This window comes from Diabrotica virgifera, chromosome 5 (assembly GCF_917563875.1).
Source record: "Diabrotica virgifera virgifera chromosome 5, PGI_DIABVI_V3a".
In the NCBI taxonomy this organism is placed as follows: domain Eukaryota; kingdom Metazoa; phylum Arthropoda; class Insecta; order Coleoptera; family Chrysomelidae; genus Diabrotica; species Diabrotica virgifera.
In genome coordinates, this window is record NC_065447.1 from 63,736,337 (window position 1) to 63,761,301 (window position 24,965).

The 24,965-nt window shown below is 33.1% G+C and overlaps 1 protein-coding gene across 1 annotated transcript in view; it reads right to left on the reverse strand.

The window, feature by feature from the left end:
* Window positions 1-24,327, reverse strand: part of LOC126884197 (zinc finger protein 271-like) — a 40,375-nt gene extending 16,048 nt beyond the window's left edge. Inside the window, exon 1 of the mRNA XM_050650062.1 lies at window positions 23,959-24,327. Within this exon, the coding sequence (XP_050506019.1) occupies window positions 23,959-24,196 (238 nt within the window). The 5' untranslated portion in view covers window positions 24,197-24,327. The remainder of the gene's footprint in view (window positions 1-23,958) is intronic.
* Between the last annotated feature and the right edge of the window lie 638 nt (window positions 24,328-24,965).

The following is a 24,965-nucleotide window of genomic DNA, read 5'->3' on the forward strand; positions in this document are numbered from 1 at the left end:
TTGACATTTTTCCTTTAAAAATATATTTAAATCTGTCATACTGGGTAAGTCATTTTTATGTTTGAAACATTCCCAGTCCCTTCTAGTGGTAGCATCAAATTTAGAACACATTATAAATATTATTATGCTATCCCAACTTTGTGTGTCTAAGCCTAAACTATTTAATGACCGTAAATGTTTAGTGACATTATCAAATAAATCTCTTAGTTCAAGATGAGACTCGTTATTAATAGCAGGATGATCAAAAATTGCCTTCAAGTGGTTGTGAATAATAAGTTTTTTATTCTCATAACGCTCTGTTAACATTTGCCAAGCTATTTTATAGTTTATTGACGAAACCTCTATAGATTTTATTATTTGTTGAGGACCCGCTTCAAGAGAAGATCGCAAATAATAAAATCTCTGAATATCTGTTAAAGAAGCATTATTGTGAACCAATGCCAGAAAACAATCTTTATATTCGAGCCACGAGTCATAGTGCCCGTTAAAAGTACATAAAGAAATAGGGGGCAATTTAACCAATGCCTGAAAACTATTATTAACCTCTTTATTTGAATCACTATGATACCATATCTGCATTATATTCTATTTTAAAATTATCGCAAAATGTTTGCATATCACTAACAAGTTCAAAATACGAAGCCTCAAAAGTATTAATTTCATTCTCATTATCCTTACTCACCTCTAGTTCATCAATTTTTTCTTGAATCACATGAAACTCTTCATACAAGGGTAAAACCTTGCTTAACCTAAACTCTACATCTGTGATCAATTTTTTAGAAACATCATCCTTATCAATTTTATCAAAATAATTCTTAAACCTTGTAAGTTTACCTTTAACTACTCCCCTTCTTGCCTTTAAACTCTTTAACTCTTGTTCAGCCATTGTTGCACAGATGAAAAAATACAATGAATCAAAAGTCACCTACCGTATACGGTTTTTTAAACCTCAAATCGACATCGGCTTCCTTAGCACTGAATGTCGTAACCTTGTGTGAACCTTTTCAAATAGACATCGGCTTCCTTCGCACTGAATGTCGTAACCTCGTGTAAACCTTATTTGCTGCAAAAATTTTCTTTATCCGCTCGAATTGGACCAAAATAATTATGTATAAACTTCGGGCTAATCAATGATGATTGACCATATTCTTGAATTAATCATTTTAATATAAAAACTTCATTTGGAAAAAGGGATATATTTTGAGTTTTTTATTGCTGCTTTGACAAGAGTTAGTTTTCTAATAATATTTTCAGTTGTTAGCATCAACCATAGCAACATCCATCATTAAATCAAAGCTTACATTAAAAAGTGTAACAAAATAAATTTTATAAAATGTCTAAACACCAAGTGATATTATATTTAAAGATTATAAAAATATTCATTTATTTTTATAAAAATTTAGCCAATTTGCATCCCCCTCTTAACGATGCTGGATCCGCCACTGTCGCTAAAGCATAAAAAGTACGCCATTCTTATAAAAATAATAATATAAGTATTTCTATAAAAATAAATGAATATTTTTATAATCTTTAAATAGAATATCACTTGGTTTGACAGGGGGGGGGGTGGTCGCCCCGATCACCCCTCCCTGGATCCCCCACTGCTTAGTGACCACCTAAGGGTGAATATTGTGCTATTAAAGTAGCATTAATGCAATAAAATGCGTGTAGGTGGCGAAAATATGCAAAAATTTATTTTGGGCCACCATTGTGGCTTTGGGGCGGAAAGAATGTAAAATGTGCATAGGTCATAATTTGTAGGTTACACTGTGTTGTTTTATTTTGCATAAGTACTTTATCAATAAAACGAACACATGACGAAATAAAAAACAAAAACTGGAGCCCGCCAAAACATATATGAGGTTTACGGCGCCACTGTGCCGTAACGGTTGCTTATACGAAAAAAATGAATAGGAAATAATTTTTAGAGTAAATAGTGGTCTTTAACCTTGTATAAGTTTTGTTTAAAAAGAATGCATATGTAATGAGAAAATCGTAAAAGCATGCTCGCCAAGGGCTAGGGGTAGTTTCTGCAGTATATTTTCAAGGATAGGGGTGGTTTCCGCAGGGATGTTGCAATAACCATATATATTTTTGAAAAGCACTATTGACGAAGCATATGCCCATATGGATCAAAAAGCAAAAAATAAAAAAAAATTCAGCCCCCCATTTTATTTATTTTTTTTTTGGCTACAGGGGTTGCACTAGGAAATCGCTTTTGGTGTCCATGCATGGATAATAATAACGTGCACAAAATGATATGTGAAGCATATTAATAAAGGGCATTGTGTGTGAAGGATTCCAAGAAAATCACTTTATTTATTAATTCTTCTTTTTTTTGGGGTGGTTCCGGGGAAAATGGGGGTGCATTATACAAATTTGTAAATAGCACCAGTACATGGGTAATCGTTGAAAGTTTTTTTACTCTAGCATAAACGGTTCAGATGGTATAAAAACGGTTTTTTAAAATGTAACACCCTGTAATTAAAAAAAGGGCTATTACCCTTAAGTGAAACCTATACCAAAAAATCAATCAATTATTTGTGAATAATTGACGCAGGATTTCTTCTTAATTTCCGTTACAGTTAGGGAAAAATATATATTTTTTAAAAACATCTTTTTTAAAAACTTGTCAATTTTGGGGCGCCACCCCCGCTAAACGGTGGATGATAGACATATGCTGTCAGGAAATAAATCGTAGAAAATATTGTCCTCTTCATATTTTTATAAAAGACATTTTTTTAAAAGGTACAGGAAGGGCTACGTTTCGTAAAAACCACAAATTACCCTCTTTAAGGGGGTGAAAATGGGGGTTCCGGGGCGAAATTTTTTCAGAAAAAGTTAGTCTTATAATAAACACCCCTTGATATACCAGAAAAAAAATAAAACCGGACTTGTGTCCATTTTGCAAGGTTCAACCTTTGTTTCCTACACTATATTGTGTTTTCAATTTATCAAGCAAAAGCAACATAAAAATTAAATTAAATTTTTTTTTAATAACGCGGGCACATAAATTTGATACACCCTGTATATTGAGCTGTTTTAAAATTTACTAGAATTTAGTTAGGATGTAAATAGATTTCTCTTTTAACGAGCTTTCCGCGGAACCATTAAAGACTTTTGTGAATAATGAAAGTGAAAAGAACTATGTATTTAGATTTAAAATGGAAAAAAATTGTTTACTGTATAGGTAATTATCAATATTTCTCGAAATTGATAATTGAAAAGAAAGTTGGAATTTTAATATCTTCATTTCAATACGAGTATATGTGGGAGAGTTTCTCCGAAAGTAATTAGGATTGTCGGAACAAATTTGAGGGTGACTGTTGTTTGTCAAATGGAAAAGTCAATGTTCTGATTCTTGGAATGTGGAAGGGGAAAAGATGGTTTGGATTATTGAGAGAGGTTGAAAAATTATTATTATGTTGTTGGCAGCGAGAAAGAGCGGTTTCGACGTGTTAAGTGCCGAGATAGTTAGCATATATCAGTGGCTGGTTGATAGTGGAGAATAGTGTTGAAAAGTGGAATGAGCGACAGATCAAATCGAGACGAAATACCTCTTTGATTCTGTAGTATTGTGAGAAGGAGAGCAGAGAATTTTTGGAGTTTTGTTTGAATCGAGAACGTGTCAAAGAAACACGGTTTGTTGGAGAATTAGTGCTGGTATGCTGATAGTTTTGAAGCTGGAAAACGGAGAGAGGCTTTGATGAGTAGCCTTTAACATAATCAACGAGGGAGAGCTGTTTGGGGTCACGAGAAGACATCCGAGTGAGGGAAGCAAAAGGTCAGTCAATCTATGTGAAAGAGATTTTTATGTTCGGGAAATAAATTTTTGAGTAAAAAGCATATGAATTAAAATTCCAATATTTCAAAATATAAATAGTAAATATAGGTAATCTTGCGAAGACATAAATTTGTTTGGTTTAGTTTGTTTTACCAAAATCATCGGGAACAAACCGATAAATTGTTTTTTTTTGTAACGATAATAAATTTAAGTGGTATAAATTTCATTCGGACATCTGTGTCCACAGGTTTTTAGATTCGATAGATTTCAGAGTATTAATTTGATAAATAAAAGACAATTCTGTATTTTTATTTTAATATTTTGCTTTATTTCTTTTCCCTATTTTATCCCGATTAGGATCAACTCAGAGATACTGAACCCACGAGAGAAGATAAGTATAACGTGAGATAATTTGGATTTTTTTTAATAGTATAAGAAAGCACCCTGAGATTTTTTATTCAATTTTGATGTATGATTTGCGACAATTAAATAATTAATCAAATAAATAATAATTAATATAAAATAAATAAGAAGCAGATCACAACAACATGGCGAGCCAACGTTAGGGCATTAAAGTATCTCTGGTTGTGAATTTGAAGGGAATAGGAAACGGAAAAAACAGGTGAAGGAAAATTTATTTGCCCGTCGGAAAAAGTTGATATATTTAAAATTTTTGAAATATTTGTGTGACTTAATTTTTTCTTATCTAGGTACAATTTTACATATTTATTTTATTTTTGATTGATTTGAATTTTGAAATATTTAAAAATTTGTGGGATAAATTGATTATATTTGGGGAGAGAAAAATTTTCGTCTCGACAGCATACAAGGTATTTTCGAATTTCATATTAGGCGGGGATAAATTTTAAATACATGTCGATAACAACCAGAAGCAAAAGCAAAGAAAACAAAAAACAAGAAGAACATTTCGATCAAGAAGAACTTATAGAACAAGAAGACATTTTCGAAACAACAATCATGGCATCAGAAAATCAGGAATAGATAAATTATTACAACTGATGCAACTCCAGTCACAAACAATGGAACAGAAAATGGATGAAACACAACAAAAACTGGATGACAATCAAAGAGTGAAAACGAAAATAGAGACAATGGAAGAGGAAACTATGAAAAAAGAAATCGGCAATGGAACGAAGACAGATACCGAGAAAACCAGAATAGAAATAATACACGCACAAATCAAGGAGACAGAAATGATAATAGAAGGAATGAACAGGAAAATCGTGGAAACCGATACGGGTCCAACAGACCGAGAGAAAATAGAAGAGTGGTAAACAATACGCAAATAGGCGAATATGAGGATGAGAGACAAAGCGATGAAAGAATAAGCGAAGAAGAACAGCAATCGTTTTTTCACGAAGGCGCTCACTAAAAACAAAAGAACAAACAGGAATTTTTTGTCAACCGAAGGAATTTATTAACTTAGCAGGAAATAATGATAAAGGAAGTGGATATAATTTAAAATTTGTAGATGGTTTTATAAATGAGAAACCGATTAAAATTATGATTGATACTGGTTCAGAAATTACTTTGATTAACAGGAAAATAATAGAAGAGGTTGATTTGACGAATTTAATTTACAAAATTCCTAAGGTAACTTTAGTGGGCGCAAATAAACGGACTTTGGCGACAATAAATGAAGGAATACGAATAAAGGTTCGATTGGGGAAGAAATTCTATGCACTACAATGTGTTATAATGCCAAACATGATGCATGATATGATCGTAGGAGTGGATGAATTGGCAGAAAAGCATGTGGTGATAGATTTCAAAAATAACACGATGAAAATCACAGATGGAAAAGAAGAAGAACCTAACATTCTGGAAATGGACAAGGAACATGAGAAACGGAAAAAGGATAATGCAGATAAAAAACAAACGGTGGAAATGAATTTGGAAATGAAGCAGGGACAGAGAAGAAAGAGGAGAAAGCAACAGAAGATAAATAAAAACAATGAAGCCTGGGATTCCTCAAAAAAGGAGATGAGCTCAGAAGAAGAAAAAGAAGAAAAAAGAGTGACAAAGGAAATTGACGATTGGAATTCCTCGAAAAAAGAGATGAGTCCAGAAGAAGAAAAAGAAGAAAGAAAATTGATAAAAGAAAATAAAGAGTGGGATTCCTCAAAAAAAGAGATGAGCCCAGAAGAAGAAAAAGAAGAAAGAAGATGGATAAAAGAAAATGAAGATTGGGATTCCTCGAAAAAAGAGATGAGCCCAGAAGAAGAAAAGGAAGAAAAAAGATTGACCCAGGAAAATGAAGCTTGGGATTCCTCAAAAGATGAGATGAGCCCAGAAGAAGAAGAGATCAGAATAGAGAAAGAAGGCGGAAAAGATACAATTGAAACTGCGGTATTTAAAGAGGAAGTATGCAAAATGAAGAAGACAGAATACACAATAAACATGTGTAAAGAATTAAGGGAATGTGAAAATTTAATAAATGAAGAAAACAGAGTAGCCAAAAAATATGGAAATTCATTTGAAACTAAAGACTTAGGAAATTTTCGATCGAAAACTTACCCTATCCCATCTAAGTACAGACACTGGGAAAAAGAAAGCAATTGTTTTTCAGGTGAGACTCAATATTTTGACACAATAGAAAAGTGTTGTTGTCGAGAGAAAATCATATTTTTGTTGCACTTATTAATACTGATTTTATCTCAAAACAAGGCGGGGATGTTATTGTGTTTTCAATTTATCAATCAAAAGCAAAATAAAAATTAAATTAAATTTTTTTTTAATAACGCGGGCACATAAATTTGATACACCCTGTATATTGAGCTGTTTTAAAATTTATTAGAATTTAGTTAGGATGTAAATAGATTTCTCTTTTAACGAGCTTTCCGCGGAACCATTAAAGACTTTTGTGAATAATGAAAGTGAAAAGAACTATGTATTTAGATTTAAAATGGAAAAAAATTGTTTACTGTATAGGTAATTATCAATATTTCTCGAAATTGATAATTGAAAAGAAAGTTGGAATTTTAATATCTTCATTTCAATACGAGTATATGTGGGAGAGTTTCTCCGAAAGTAATTAGGATTGTCGGAACAAATTTGAGGGTGACTGTTGTTTGTCAAATGGAAAAGTCAATGTTCTGATTCTTAGAATGTGGAAGGGGAAAAGATGGTTTGGATTATTGAGAGAGGTTGAAAAATTATTATTATGTTGTTGGCAGCGAGAAAGAGCGGTTTCGACGTGTTAAGTGCCGAGATAGTTAGCATATATCAGTGGCTGGTTGATAGTGGAGAATAGTGTTGAAAAGTGGAACGAGCGACAGATCAAATCGAGACGAAATACCTCTTTGATTCTGTAGTATTGTGAGAAGGAGAGCAGAGAATTTTTGGAGTTTTGTTTGAATCGAGAACGTGTCAAAGAAACACGGTTTGTTGGAGGATTAGTGCTGGTATGCTGATAGTTTTGAAGCTGGAAAACGGAGAGAGGCTTTGATGAGTAGCCTTTAACATAATCAACGAGGGAGAGCTGTTTGGGGTCACGAGAAGACATCCGAGTGAGGGAAGCAAAAGGTCAGTCAATCTATGTGAAAGAGATTTTTATGTTCGGGAAATAAATTTTTGAGTAAAAAGCATATGAATTAAAATTCCAATATTTCAAAATATAAATAGTAAATATAGGTAATCTTGCGAAGACATAAATTTGTTTGGTTTAGTTTGTTTTACCAAAATCATCGGGAACAAACCGATAAATTGTTTTTTTTTGTAACGATAATAAATTTAAGTGGTATAAATTTCATCCGGACATCTGTGTCCACAGGTTTTTAGATTCGATAGATTTCAGAGTATTAATTTGATAAATAAAAGACAATTCTGTATTTTTATTTTAATATTTTGCTTTACTTCTTTTCCCTATTTTATCCCGATTAGGATCAACTCAGAGATACTGAACCCACGAGAGAAGATAAGTATAACGTGAGATAATTTGGATTTTTTTTAATAGTATAAGAAAGCACCCTGAGATTTTTTATTCAATTTTGATGTATGATTTGCGACAATTAAATAATTAATCAAATAAATATTAATTAATATAAAATAAATAAGAAGCAGATCACAACAGTATGTATGTGGAAAAGTTAAACCGATCTGAATTTTTTTTTCTGTGTTTCAAGAGGGTGTGAGGGCCGATTCAGAACCGGTCTAATTTTTGACTTCTGACTATCCGTAAGTTAGCTAGAGGACTAAGTAGATACAAAATAGCATATTTTTTGGGCGTATATATCTTAGGTTCAAGAAAAGACAGGAAAACCGCAAATACACCAAATTAATAGGGTTGAGTTAAGTTTTCAAATGGCCCTTAAGCGATCAAGCTGAGACATACGCACTGCTCACCATAGCCAAAAAACTGAAAAATTAAACTTTGAAAATTTTGGTTTTTCGACAATTACTCAAAATTTCAAATTACGAATTGCGCCAATAACTGAGCGTTTGTAGAATGACTCAGGACGCGTCTAACGGTGTATACCTTATATCTGGGAAAATTCGAATTTTTAAGTTATAGGGTTCATAAGTATGATCAAATCTATTTCTTATGGGAAAAACGGTTTTTCAAGCTCAATAATTCCTGTAATACGTTCAGTTATCATACTCGATCTTGGATGCATCAGATACTACTTGTCAATACGTTTCAAATTCATGTTTAGTGATCAACATCAGGTAAGCCGTTCAGAAATTATAGAGCTCCAAAGGTATAATTAGTCCAGGAACTGAAATTTTTCACTTCGCAATTTTTACAGAATGGATAGATTTGTTTAAAAATTTGACAATAAGTAGTGGATAGTCCAAGGATCAAAATCTATATGATGCCGAAAGACGCTTTTACCAAGGGGGTAGTTGCCACCTCATCTCGAGGGTGGAAATTTTTTTTTTATATTTTGACCGCAAATGCTGGTAAAAATATTAATTATAAACAAAAAATGTTCATTATACATTTTTTTGATAAAATTAATAGTTTTCGATTTATTAGTTATCGAAGCTGTTAGTTTTATATCGGAAAGATTACCAGATAACGGCAGTTCTCGCGAGTGGCGCAGAAATACACCCCCCTACACGCGACTCTATTATATACACGAAATTTTCAATTTTCTAAATCTGACTGAATTGAAAATTGTGCCAACTCCCATCTTCAAGTTCAGAAAAAGACTCACCCATTCATATGTCAACCATCCATTTTGGTCCAAGGGTGTCGATTTTACGGCCCTTCCTATTTAGGGTCTGTTTTTCGTTCTGGTCCCCAAAACTCCCAAAAACTTCGAAAATTTAAGTCCAACCTTTGCGGTTTCTAATAGAACTGATCATTACCTTTCCAACGCATGTCTAATTTTGAAAATCGGTTATACCATTCAAAAGTTATAGAGCTTAGAAATGTGACTCAATTTTTATTTAAAAAAGGGAAAATGTTTGTGGATATGTATGTATGTGTGTTTGAAAGTTAAACCGATTTGATATTTTTTCTCTGTATTTAAAGAGGGGGTCAGGGCCGATTTAGAACCGGTGTAGTTTGTGACTTTTGACCACCCATAAGCCAGCTATAGGACTTTGTAGGTACAAAACGGCATATTTTTTGGGGGTATATATATTCGGATCAAGAAGAGGCATGAGAACCGCAAATATATCAAATCAATAGTGTTGACTTAAGCTTTCAAATGGTGTCCAAGCCGTCAGGATCAGACATACACACGGCTCAGTATAGCCGAAAAACTAAACTTTGAAAATTTTGGTTTTTCGACAATTACTCAAAATTTCAACGTACGAATTGTGCCAATAACTTAGCGTTTGTATAAGGACTCAAGACGAATCTAACGATGTATACCTCATATCCGGGAAAATTCAAATTTTTAGGTTATAGGCTTCATAAATATGATAAAATCTATTTTCTGTGGGAAAAACGGTTTCGAAAGCTAAATAATTCCTGTACCTAATAGCTTCAGTTATCATACTTGACCTTAGATCCATCAGATACTACTGGTCAATACGTTTCAAACTCATGTTTACTGATCAAAATCGGTTAAGCCGTTTAGAGAAGTTATTAAGATACAAAAGTATAATCCAATTAACGATTATTCCCCAAATGGTTTATGAGTTGTAGTGGTTACGACGCTAAATTTGATCTGGCAACGGGCAATCCGACTTCATTTACCGGCCATCTCAATATATTTTTTTTTCAATCTATTTCGAATAGAAAAAAATCTAGTGTACATTCGATGGACACTAGATGATTTGGGAGATAATGCAACAAAGGTGACCATTTATAAAGCTTGATAGAGGAACATTGCATTCAACTTCATACATTTAATTTATAAATAACTTTGAAAAACTCCTGATACAAGAATAAAAAACCGCTAAACGCCGTAAAAATGAGTGGCGCATAAAATATTCCAGCTACAAAAGATCTGATATGAATGTTACGTGGCGCGAAAATGGATTTTCATTTGATGCAAAACAAAATTCTAGTTTTATTTTAAAAGATTTTTCCATAATATTTGCTAAATTTGAAGTAAACGCGCCACAAAAGAGTTTCAAAATTCAAACTGTATCAAAGTTACTCTTTTGTGGCGCGTTTACTTCAAATTTAGCAAATATTATGGAAAAATCTTTTAAAATAAAACTAGAATTTTGTTTTGCATCAAATGAAAATCCATTTTCGCGCCACGTAACATTCATATCAGATCTTTTGTAGCTGGAATATTTTATGCGCCACTCATTTTTACGGCGTTTAGCGGTTTTTTATTCTTGTATACATATACATACATAATATCGTCACCTGAATGTAAGAACTAGGTAACTTCAATTTCAATGGTTCAAGATAATTGCCAAAAACCATTTATTCATTTCTCTTCAGCGAAATATATTGAACCTACATCAAGTACAAGTCAACTCTATAAGTATATACATCAGTATAATAAGTGTCATGGTTCAAGATATTTCGCTGAAGAGAAATGAATAAATGGTTTTTGGCAATTGAAGGGTTTAGTGCAAAAACATCCAATGTCAGTTTTATGAAATTTATATCATTCAGTATATAAGACGTTATTTACTGGGCCATCTTGGGCCAATAATAAAGTTATAAAGTCAGTAAATAACGTCTTATACAGGGTGCGCAAAACCTCTGGTTTTCTTTGATTACGGCTAAACTATGGGATATACAAAAAATGTATTTAACAAAACTAATGTATATCAAAACCGTCTATAATTTAAAATTATTTTTGATTATACAGGGTGAGTCAGAACGACGCACAGTGGTCCAAAATCCCGAAAAGCTGGCCAAAAGTAAAAAAAAATTCAACGTTTCGAGAATATTATTATATTTTCTAAAAGAGAATTAAATTCCCTATTCAATGTTGGCAACTCTAGAGCTATATCTCGTATATCTGAATTTCCAGTTCAGTTCAAAGTTGACCCTCTTACGGAACAGAAGCGCAGTTAAGAATAACTAATATTTTATACGCACAGTCTTGTGCGTGTATCTCGAAAACGAAGTGCGCAAATTCAATTCTGCAAAATGGAAGATATTCGTGGACCCATCTTTAATAAAAGCCAATAATATCAAAATATTTATATATGTGTTATATTTAGTATATTGTAAGTGGAAATTAAGTAATAAGAGAGTATATATTTTAAAAAAATTAAATTTTCAGATAGGCAAATAGTTATATATTCCATTGAATTCCAAGATGTTACTACAATCATCTTTTAGCTTATATTTCTCTCTTTAAGATTAAAAAAAAATTAGCTGCCACTATCTGCTCCTTTGGTTTTGCGAGAATTATTTGTACAAGCGCTCTGCGCTATGAGTTTCAATATGAATCGTTAACAACGCAGAATAAACAGATCATATCGCAGCATTCAGGTAGTTGTTATGACTGTAGATCTTTAGTTATTTCAGTATAATAGGGTAAAATCAGAGATAAAAGGGTCAGGTACAGTATTGTTGAAAAATAAAATTAAAATTAGTTTTGACTTTCATATGATTAATAATCGAATTTAACGTTGGAATAAAAAATCCGTAATTGCATCCGCCATTTTGTTTTTTGAAATTTCGATTTCGGATTCGTAATCAGCAACCTCAAAAACCCCCGGATATCAAATTTCGAAGGTATTACATATATTTAAAATACATAAACTCGCCATATTACATCCGCCATTTTGTTTTTTGCAATTTAGACTTCGGATTCGTAATTTTTTTTCTCTGATTCTGGCTTTGGTTTAGAACTAGAACCTTTAGCCACGTAATTGTATAACTTATCACTAAGTCAGGGGAGTAATGTGTAGTGTGTGTGTTGAGTAAGTGTCTTGTTACTTTGCAAAGTCGACGTCATTGTCTTTGCAAAGAGACGCTAATTGTTTCCGAACGTCTGCGGTCCCTCCGGTGAGTACCGATCCCACAAGGACAGAAACTATTTTCCATTTATTAATTTATAATAAATAAGTTGTATTTTTTAAATAGAACACCGAATGTATTAAATGATTTTTGAATATATTTTTTAAAATATGAAAAATTTGTATAAGGTCTTATAGACCTAAAGTTAATAATTTTCGAAATATTTACATTTTTATTGAGAAAAATGGTAATATTTGTAGGGCTGTGGATTATGTTTCCAAGGAAATAAAAATTTAAGTGGTAGGTCAAAGTTTTTATAATATAGTATCATTTTTAAATCATTATATCTTTTACTTATAGCCATAAAATATACAGTGTGATCACTATTTGCAAATACAAAATTTTCTCATTTTTTTTAATGGAACACCCTGTATATTAGTATTGCATTTTGTAGTAAATATTACAACCTTTCTTTTGGTATAAGGTTGTATGTACATAGCATGTTTGGTTTTATTTAAATATTTAAAAAAGAACTATAGATTTTACGTTTCGCGCATGTTTTATATCCGCGATAATTTTGATTATTATAATCTGATTTTAGAAACATACACTAAAATATCAAAGATGAAAATAAAAACGTAATTAAAGGTTAAAATAAAACGTATGCAAGTGCAACTTAATTGAATTTAATAACTTTAAAATTATGTTACAAACAATATTTTACCATACTAATAAGTAATTAATATGGATAAATTAATTATTAAATTAAACAACCAATTTTAAAATCTACCCTAGAAATTTTTCTACCCTAGTAACTTTATTGTACCCAATTTTGATAGTTAAATTGTATTTACGAGTAAGATCAGTTAATAACTTTTTAATTTACCTACATCTTAAGAACGTATAAAGTATGCTTTGAAACAAATGAACGTTAAGTATAATATTATAAAGTAAATAGTATCTATGTAGTCGTGTACCAAATAGCTGATAATAATTTTTAATGGTTTCGCTCAAAACAAAATTTCATACCCACAATTGTTCGGTTGAAAAATTAAAATTTAAAATATAAAAAATGATTACAAAAGTATTACCAGCTTTTGTGACACCAGTTAATACTATTTATATTAATAAATAATTTGGCTGATACATTTAACATTCATTTGTTTCAAAGCATACTTTATAATTATGTTCTCAAGATGTAAGTAAATTTAAAAGGTAAATTAAAAGTTTAACTGATCTTACTCGTAAATACAATATAACTAACAATTAATTTGGTACAAGAAAGTTGCTGTGGTACAAAAATTACTAGGTTAGATATCAAATTTGGTTGTTTATTTAATTTAGTAACTAATTTATGCATTCATTAGTATGGTAAAATATTTTTTGTAAAATAATTTTAAGTTATTAAATTAAAGTGAATTGTACTAGTATATGATTTATTTTAATCATTAATTACGTTTTTATTTTCATATTTGATATTTTAATGTATGTTTCTAAAACCAGATTAAAATTATTTTTTTTTGCAAAAAAATGTTTTAATAAAAAATCCGCAAAAAACGTAAAATCTATAGTTTTTTTTTAAATATCTACAAAACGAAACATGCTAGGTACATACAACCTCATACCAAAAGAAAGGTTGTAATATTTACTACAAAAGGCAATACTAATATACAGGGTGTCCCATTTAAAAAAAAAATGAGAAAAATTTGTATTTGCAAATATGTAGTGATCACACTGTATATTTTATGGATATATGTCAAATATGTTAATTTATTTAAAAATAACAGTATACTAAAAAAACTTTGACATGCCATTAAAATTTTTATTACCTTGAAAGCCTAATTCACAGCCCTTTGAATATTACCATTTTTCTCAATAAAAGTGTAAATATTTCGAAAATTGTTAACTTTAGGTCTATAATATCATCATCATCATCATTTGGCTCTACAACTCTATGTGAGTCTTGGCCGCGTTTACTATTTCCCTCCATTGTTGTCGGTCCTGAGCAGCTATTTCCCATTGCTGTACTCCCATTTTGCGTAGATCGCTGGCTACTGCGTCCTTCCATCTCTTTCTTGGGCGACCAACTGACCTTTTTCCATCGGGCCTTTCCCAGAATGTGGCGTTTAGAAGTCTTTCGTCACTTGATCTTAGTACGTGACCCGCCCATCGTATTCTGTTTGATTTAATGTAGCATACTATGTTTTCATCTCCGTATATTGTGTGGAGTTCATCATTGTGTCTTCTTCTCCATTCTCCTGTTATCTCTTCTCTGCAAGGCCCATAGATAGTCCGCAGTATATTTCTTTCAAGTACCAGTAATTTTGTTGTTTCCCGCTGATTCAGAGTCCAGGTTTCGCTTCCGTACGTTATTGTGGGACGAATTATTGTCTTATATACTCTTATTTTTGCTGGTCTTGAGAGTATTTTTGATTTAAGTAGGGTCCTTAACGAGTAATATGCCCTGTTTCCTGCAATAATCCTGGCTGCCACGTCTATAATACCTTATATAAATTCTTAATATTTTAAAAAAATATATTCAAAAATGATTTAATATATAGGGTGTTCCATTAAAAAAACACACCTTTGGTTCCTACCGTCGTTCTGACTCACCCTGTATAATCTAAAATAATTTTAAATTATAGACGGCTTCGATATACATTAATTTTGTTAAAAACATTTTTTTGTATATCCCATAATTTAGCCGTATCAAAGAAAACCAGAGGTTTGGCGCACCCTGTATACTGACTGATATAAATTTCATAAACCTGACATTGGTTGTTTTTGCAATAAACCCTTCAATTATCTCGAAACATTGAAATTCAAACCTAGTTTTTACATTCAGGTGACGATATATCTAAATTTTTTTGTAGTTTGACAGTTTCTTGCTGAAAATAAAGAAAAAACATTAAAAATTATAGTTCATTTCGAAAACAACTAAAGTTCACAAACTTAAGAACTTAATATCAAAAAAATACGCATCATTTAGACTTTTTTTGTCGGCCTCTGTTTTAAAGACATATGGACCGACGATACCACCGGCCCATGACATTTTTTTTATCCACGTCTCCATTAAGCCAAAAATGGGGTTCATCGGAAAACAATTTTTTTTTTTTTTTTCGAAAACAGAGGATCTTCTGCAAGCTTATCAAGAGCACTTCGACTGAAACAGTAACGAGTCGGAAAGTTGAACGGCCTCATATCTTGCACTGGTTGAATTTTGTAGGCTTTTAAACCAAGAACCTTACGTAATATATGCCAAGTTGTTGCATACGAAAAGCCAAGCTCTTGGAAACGGCGACGAATCAATTCTTCGTTATTTTCATGTACACCATCCGCTACCGCCGCTATGTTTTCTTTAGTAACTGCTGAATGTAGTCTATTTGGTCATGTGTTATCCAATAATGAAAACTGGGTTTCAAAAATACTGATGGTAAAGCGAATTGTGCGTTCGGTAGGCCAATTATGTGGACCATAAGTTGCTCTAAGCGCACTAAACACATTCCTTATTGAACGCCTATTTTCGTAATACAGCTGAATAATTTCTAGACGTTGTGCCGAGCTAAGTCTTTCCAAGATGAAATGTCAAACAATACTGAATAAAAACGCAACGTCAGATGATCCGATTCATGCACGATCTCCCATCAAATCTCCATCAAAAAAGTGCCTCTAAATGAATCACCCTTTATTTGTGTGTGGCCTACGTTTTCGGGTTAATCAGTCTATAACAAGACGAGATGAAACGCGAACTTGGTTTGTTCGCCACGAGACACGACGCACTCATTACAAGTTTTTCAGAAGTAATTTTTCAGAAGTAAGTATTTATGAATCTTGAAAGAGAGAAAATTGAGTTGTTAAAGAAGGACGTGGACGTTCAGCCCATATTTAAAAAAATTGCCGCCAAATAAACTTCTGTTTCGGACAAAGTACAAGAAATGCTTTTGAATGAAGTAGAAAAATTCGAGACACAACTACAATCATCATCCCAGACTTCGTTAAGCACCATTGCTTTTTTCAATTCAAATTATGCTACGCAATAGTTTATTAAATAAATAAAAACTATTAGTAACTATACAGTACCAGTGTTTTTTCATTAACATACCTTAAAGTCAAAGTCAGTAACAGCTAACAGCCTCTCCTCAATAGAAATTGGTTTTTGAAAATGACTTATTGACAGTTAAATACTGGGTTTAACAGCTGCAATATTATAATCGAAAGTGCTTGGTAATAAGCCACAAGGCTCTTTAAATCAATGAGGATTATTTCTTGATTTCGAATGTACCTAAATGATGAAACTCGCCAAAGGACCCCGCAACACTCCTTAATGGAAAAGTGGTCCCAGTCAAATTTAACGAAACTTTGGTCAATGATAGCCCTCAGTGAGTAGATTAAAAAAGTCCATGGCACCTATGTAGGTCTGAAAAACTTATTCTCGAGCTACATCCTTCTAAATTTCTTTAATTCAGGTACTCGGTTTACCTTAAGTGCACTAATTCATGGTCAAGCGAATGAAAATATCTGATGCTTTTGAACAAGGTAACTATGTGTCTTCCAACTTTTGCGACCTAAGTGAAGCCTTCGATTGTGTCCCACGAAATTCTTACTGCTAAATTGAGTAAATATAACTTCTCAATCTCCAGTATATCATTGATAAAAAAAATTGAAGTGAAAACTTCTTATAGTATATAAATTACGAGCTCAATCCTTTTTCCCCATCCAAAAAGAAGTGCTATACCTATATCATATACACGAAGCGTATGCCCTATGCTATTTATGTATACATACACATAATTAATATACGTACACAATTTAGTTCAGCGAAGTGATGACGGTCGCAAATTCAATATTTTTCCCCATCCAAGAAGTGCACAACGTCCATAAAGAAATTTTCACTTCAAAAATTTATTTCGTCGAAGCGATGCCAGTCGCTAATTTAATATTTTTCCCAATCCAAAAAGTGAACAACGTCCTTCAAGAAGTTTACACTTCAAATATTTATTTCGTCGAAGCGATGATGGTCGCGATGACGGTCGCTAGTTTAATACTTTTTCACATCCAAAAAGTGCACAACGTCCCTAAAGAGGTTTTCACTTCAAAAATTTATTTCGCCGAAGCGATGACGGTTTCTAATTCAATACTTTTCCCCCATCCAAAAAGTGAATAACGTTCATAAAGAAATTTTCACATCAAAAATTTATTTCGTCGAAGCGATGACAGTCGCTAATTTAATATTTTTCCCCATCCAAAAAGTGCACAACGCCCCTCAAGAAGTTTTCACTTCAAATATTTATTTCGTCGAAGTGATGACAGTCGCTAATTTAATACTTTTGCCCATCCAAAAAGTGCACAACGTCCCTAAAGAAGTTTTCATTTCAAAAATTTATTTCCTCGAAGCGATGACGGTTGCGATGACGGTCCCTAATTCAATACTTTTCCCCCATCCAAAAAGAGCACAACGTCTTTAAAGAAGTTTTCACTTTAAATTTTCCCCCATCCAAAAAGTGCATAACGTCCATAAAGAAATTTTCACATCAAAAATGTATTTCGTCTAAGCGATGACAGTCGCTAATTTAATATTTTACCCCATCCAAAAAGTGCACAACGCCCCTCAAGAAGTTTTCACTTCAATACATATACGTACAAAATTTATTTCGCCGAAGAGATGACGGTCGCAATGACGGTCGCGAAATAAATCCTTTTTCTCCATTCAAAAATAGGTTTTACATTTATTTTAAATTTAAATACTTCTATACAATTTATGTATAGATACCCATAATATAGATACGTACAACATTTATTTCGCAGAACAGATGACGGTCGCGAAATAAATCCTTTTCCCCATCCTAAAATAGGTTTTACATTTATTTTAGATTTAAACACTTCTATACAATTTATATATACATACAAATAATATATAGCATAAGCGATGACGGTCGCAATGACGGTCGCGATGACGGTCGCGAATTCACTGCTTTTTCTCCTATCCAAAAATCGCACAACGCCCCTAAAGAAGTTTTCACTTCAAAAATTATTTGACGGACCGCTGCCAGAGGGTGAGATTTGCAGGTGTTGAATCGGAGAGAGGATGCTTGCGCATAGGAGTTCCTCAGGGCTCTGTGTTGGGTCCCTTATTATTCTTGATATACATCAATGATTTACCACTTTCATGTCAAACTGCGCATTTCACTCTCTTTGCAGATGACACAACAATCTCATCCTGCAGTAAGGATTTGGTAACAGCAGTGGGGAGTTCGTGGGGTTCAGTGTCGGAGGCAGAACAATGGTTCCATTCTATACTACATTCGCTCTCGCGAGATTTTTTTTGAGACATTCGGAATAGGAAACGTACAACACAAAAATTCCTACCTCACACTATTAACTGCTAAAATCAACTCAAATCAACTTAATCTTTCATTAAAAAAAGAAGAATTATTAGAAATAGTGGGAGTGTCTACTAATCTCATAATATTTTGTGAAGTTTATTTCTACAAAATATTTTTATTTTGTACAATAAATAATTTTCTCATTTGCTATCAATACATTATAATGGTTTAAATAAATAAATATTGATTGGCGTAAGGTTTATGTTATTTTTATGTCTGTTTACTATTAATAATATTGGATATGAGCAGGTGCGTTGGTTTTGTAGTAATTTCCAGTCACTTCTGACAACTGAATTTTTCAAAAAAGAAATTACTAACGTCAGTGTCAAAAAAAATCTCGCGAGAGCGAATGTAGTATAATAGGCTGTTTCTCAATACAACCAAAACACAGTCCTTACTTTTTTCAACTAGAAATATTCCTGATGTACTGGACAATGCATCCTGTGCTAAATTTCTTGGTGTTCTGCTGGACCCTGGTCTGATATGGGATGCTCATACCACCTCTTTAGTGGCAAAGCTATCATCAAATACATTTTTGCTTCGTGGACTTTCATCCTGTGTTTCCGCTTCCATACTAAAGCAGGCATATTTTTCTTTGTGTCACTCACATATCTCCTATGCTATTCTCGCATGGGGCCATAGTGCAGGAGCGAAGGATGTATTCAGACTGCAGAGAAGGGCCATTCGCATTGTCGCAGGCTTGCCATATAGAGCCGATTGCAGACAAGTTTTTATAGATTGGAAGATATTAACATTACCTTGCCAGTATATATATATATATGATAATCTTATATATGTAAAATGCAATATGCATAAATTCCAGACTCATGAACAGATTCATAATATTAACACACGCTTTAGAGGGAACCTTGCCCCAAAGTTTTGTAGGCTGGAGAGGTGCAGAGATGGCCCATCATGTCTGGCTATACATTTCTTTAATAAATTACCCCTAATAATTCGAGAACTGCCCTTAGATACATACAAAATAAAAATCAAAGAACTTCTTTTGGTGGGTGCTTACTATTCTCAGGAGGAATATCTCGGGGCTACCCTGTTGTGATAGTCCTACAGCTCTCTTAAATGTTCTGTGTGCTCTTGTGTTTTTATGCTAATATTCTAACTTTGTGTTAAGTATTTAGACTAGGTGATAAAATTTTATAGATTTTACTTATTAAGTGTTAGCTTGCCAATGTATTTCAAAGATGCATTTTAACAGACTTTGACTTATGTAAATACTTTGTATATTGACATCAATAAACTGAATTGAATTGAATTGTTACTGAAAGAAGACAGACTCATTTCCTTCATGCATATTTGCGTGTTGCATATGAATTTGTGGTCAAAAATAGCTGCATCGTATTTTAGTCTTCAGAAAACCTCTGAAAAGTCCTCAGAAAACTGAAGAAGTGCGACAGAAAATGTTCTGCTAGAGTGACATAACAATTATCATGTTTCCATGAATGCCCCACACTTATCCAATACCAGCATAGCTGCAGTTCCACCTTAGCTTTAGAAAACTACTGAACAGTGGCGGATTAAGGGGGGGAATAGGAAAATTCCCCCCGTAACAATATCCAGAATTAAAGAAAAAATTGTTGAAACATGATTATTACACATTCAAACATGTTAGTTTACATGCAACTTGCTACAGACAGACAAATTCAACCCAATTAACTCCACAATTAGGAAAATAAAATGAACTTATTGCAGATGTTATTATTACCCCTATTCCACGAATATACAACTGTTTTGGATTATTTCGACAGCGAATATTTTACTGTGCAAAATATGAAGAACGAAAGTAAATTGAAAATTACATTGTTGTTTATTGGAATAATTATTAGAGCCATTTACTTTTTAAAAATTAATTAGGAAACAATTTTCCTGTAGTTGGCTGTATACCATTTATTACAAAAAACCATAAAATCCTTTATAAAAGATATGTTTGTTAAAATCCCTATTGGGACCGTGCAAGTTCGGCAAAGCGACCTCTATTTCTACGCTCTGTACTTTTATTCGCACTTTTAATTATATTGGCCAATTATATTAGTCCTGGTTGCTGGATAATTGTCAAGGCCATAGTCCAAAAAAATAATAAGAAGAAAAAATAAGATGCAGGTTATGTTTAGCAAACGTAAACAATTGTATGTAGTAAATAAAATTAGTTATTAAAATGCAGTACTGCAAGCAAAATACAATTAATTAAATTTACCTTTATAAAATAATTGCATATCATATTAATATTGTGGAGCAATATATAATTTTTCTGCGTCAATGACAGAAGGTATGAATTATACGTCAATTTGACAATTTCAATTGACAATATGAATTATTTAAGAGAGTTGCAATATTTCTCCGCGACTCGCGCACGGTCGTTTCTCGTTTCCCTTTCCAAGTACTTGCACACCGCGAATACAGGGATACATCACAGAACAGAACTAGTTTTCAATTGGTTGACCGATCATCATCAGTGTTTGCTTGAATCTAACATGCTAAATATTTGGGTAAAAACCCTTTACAATTAATCCGTCATAGGAACATAGAAATAAGATGTGAATTTAAACATGGATGTTTAAAATATCCAATGTTTCATGCTCTAGGTACCATTAAGCTCGAATTTGACTTGTTCATATCATGACTGTATGGTAGCAATACTTGCTATGACGGCCTTGCCTGACGGCCAGGATGAGATAGAAGATAATCAGGTAAAGGAGGGAAGATAATCACTATCTTTCGTAAACAAACAAATTGATAGTGCTAGTGCCTAGTCAGGGACGTCAGGGTTGCCAGATTGGGGTAATTTGAAAGCGTATAGGGGAACTTCTCTAAGCAGAAATGGTTGGGAATTTTTTTTTTATTTATTTATTTATTTATATATATTTACGAGCAAAGCTCATTGCAATAAAACATTACAGAAGATATGAAGAACTAACAAAATATTACAAATATATATGTAAAATACAATAAGATACAATAAACACTACGACAATAAAGCAAGTCAAAAAGTAAAAATAACAGGTAAAGATATATAATCACAAGTTTAAAATATTCAAGAACATAAAACTAGAGGGTGCAATCCTTTAGTGTTTTTAAAAATCGCGAACTATCCGCAAAGAAATCCACACAATTGGAGCAAGCATTTGCCTGTCTAGAAACCCTCGAGATGAAAGAATTTGCAGTGAAGTTAGTTCTGCTGATGGGAGTATGAAACATAGATCTTGAACATGTGATTCTGGAGGGAATATGTAAACCTACTTCCTCCAGGAGCTCAGGGCAGTCGTGAATTGAATTTATAATATTATACAACATGTACATGTCCTTCTTTTTCCGTCTGCTTGATAAGGTGCCAATGTTAAGTTTTAGTTCAAGATCCATATAATTCCAGTCTCTACGGTTTGTTTTGAATGCGACGAACCTAAGGAATAGGTGCTGGATCCTTTCAATCTTACAGTTGTATGTTTCATAGGCGGGTGACCAGACGCAAGATGCATATTCCACGATTGGCCTCACCATTGCACAGTACAACAGTTTAAACGATCTCAACTGCTTAAAGACTTGGGAGCATCTTTTAATAAAACCTAACAGTTGAAGCGATTTTGAGATGATATTGCTTATATGAATATTGAAAGATAGTCCAGAGTCAAGTGTAACTCCAAGATCTTTTATGGATGTGACTGTTGTGATATTTACATCACCTATTTTGTATGTGAAAGAGATAGGACTTTTCGAACGCATGAATGAAATGTGAAAACATTTGCAGGAGTTGAGAACCATGTCATTGTTGCTGCACCATTCATTCAACCGGTTCAAATCGGACTGAAGCCTTAAACAGTTGAGTGGATTCCTAATGTGGCAGTAAAACTTAACATCATCAGCAAATAAAAGAAATTTCGCATATTGGAAACAATCTTTTATATCGTTAATAAAAACATTAAACAACAAAGGTCCAAGATGAGATCCCTGCGGAACGCCCGAAGGGACAACTATTTCGTAGGAAAAATAGCTGTAGAGCTTGACGATTTGTTTTCTGTCCAGAAGATATTCCCTAAGCCACAGCAGAAGTGAACCATGTATCCCTAATCGCTGCAATTTTTCTAATAGAATATTGTGATTAACTCTGTCGAAAGCCTTAGAGAAGTCGGTGTACAGGGCGTCCACCTGTAGTCCTTCATCCAAGGCGTTCAGTAAGAAGTTAGTATATGTCAGCAAATTGAGTTCAGTTGACTTATGGCGCCTGAAACCAAACTGCTGTTCCAATAGAACACCGTTCAAGGAGGGTGTAAGGAAATCGCAGACCAGTGATTCGAATAGTTTAGGAATAGAGTTTAGGATACTAATAGGTCTATAGTTGGACACAAGACTTTTGTCACCTGTTTTGTGTAAGGGCAATAGGAAACTGGTCTTCCAAACATTTGGAAAGATTCCACTAGCTAAAGACTTGTTAAAGATGAGAAATAATGGCCGAGCTAAATTAAATGCACAGTACTTGAGCAAGCTTGATGGGATGCCATCAGGTCCCGGGCCTTTAGAAGGATTGAGGTTACACAATTTAGAGTAAATTGGAGGGAAAATTATGGACGATTTTAAGGGGTCATGTGAAATTAAATTTGCGAATGTACACATAGAACTGTATATTATACCCTCATATAATCGAAGAAGATAATACCTATGAATTATTTCCAGGGCCCTCTGTTGATAATTAGTATAGTTTTGGTATACTGTTCTCTACATTTGACTAATTTATTAAAATGCAGCAAAAATTTAAATTTGGGTGATTTGAGGGATTTTAGATTCTAAATGGGGGTTTTTTAAAATCACATCTGGCAACTCTTGTGGTATTTTACCTGATCTTTTTCTGTATCTCTATAGGACCTCTCTTTTGTATGTTGGCCTCAATCCCGCTTCACTGTTTGAATGAGACGGGGCCATTCCATCAGTAGTGACAGTTCGTTGATCCGAGCACGAAATTCACGTGGGGTTTGCAAATGTAAAATATTTTCTGCAAACTGGCAAAATTTTTCCATGGACTGGCGGTTGAGAAACACCTCTACGGTTGAGTCCGCGAATCTTTACCAATTCGTCATCACTTAAAGCATACAAAATAAGTCGGAAATTGAAATTTACTAAACGCAACAGCAAGTGACTTTCTGTTGTGTTCAGTAAATTTCAATTTCTGACTTATCATCGACTTATTTTGTATGCTTTAAATGATGACGCACGGGTAAAGATTCGCAGACTCAACTGTATATACTATATTACTTATGTATGTTGAAATCATCATGGTGTCGAAAAGTCATTTTACACCAAATATGGACTTGCTTTCAAAATGGATGATTCAATTAATTCAGTAAATGTTTAAAATCTACTAATACAATACTTCCTCAACATACAATTCATTTGTTATCATGTTAATGAATTAATCAGTCTTATTTACTCACTTGCTGCATTTGTTTGCTTTTCTTCAAATGGTGTAAATTTATATTCATCTTGTTCTACTTTAATGTTTGCAGGGAATTCATTTAAGTTCAAATAGTCAAATGCTTGATCTGCACCAATTTCTGTCTTGTGTTCTTCCTTTATTTCAATTTTGAAGCCATCCAAAGGATCAACACACAACATGTCATTATCTCTTTCTATTTTACAAGTTTTCTCACTAGTTTCTTGTTTTATTTCCATATTGCTAAATTGGATTTTATGTATCAATTTCAGTTTAATATTTACATCCAAAAAGCAAAGTCACTGTTGAATGAAATACTTCGGAACTAAATTTTCAAAATTTAAACATGATCTTCCAGTTCCTTCTTCGTCTTCATTGTGCTCAATTGTGCTTTGTGCTCGTCAGTTGTCAGGTCAGAGTCAGCCAGCTGTCACGTCGGTAATGCATGTCACTTTTTAACCAATGTTGCCATATTTTCAAAAAATATTGTTTCTTGCAAAATTTTGTAAAAAAATATCACAGATCCTGGGCAGGATATCTTTATTCGGTTAAAATACAATAAACAAATAATATCGGAATCGTATTTTAACTGAAAAAAGTAGATAAATGAAGAATTAAATGTATTGCTCATGCAACCCCACGTGTAGGGGGTAAACTACCCCAACAAATTTTAAATAAGAGCGGGGATAGGATGCATCCCTCTATGATGCCTCTTTGACTGTAACATTCGTCGGTTAATCTCCGATATGGACTCGTACGCCTGCTTCAAATATAAATTTTCTGATACGTAGATTTTGTTCTTAATATGTTCAAAAGCATCCCATTACAGTAGATACCCTATCGAAAACCTTTTTGTAATCGATGATAGCCTCATAAATATCTTTACTTTGTCCTGTCCGATAAGGATGGTCCAGGAAAGTTGCAAAACCAACTCTTGGTGGTGCGCGGAACTGGAATAACACCTTATAAAGACAGCAAGAACAGCTTTTAATAGAGCAAAACGCACCA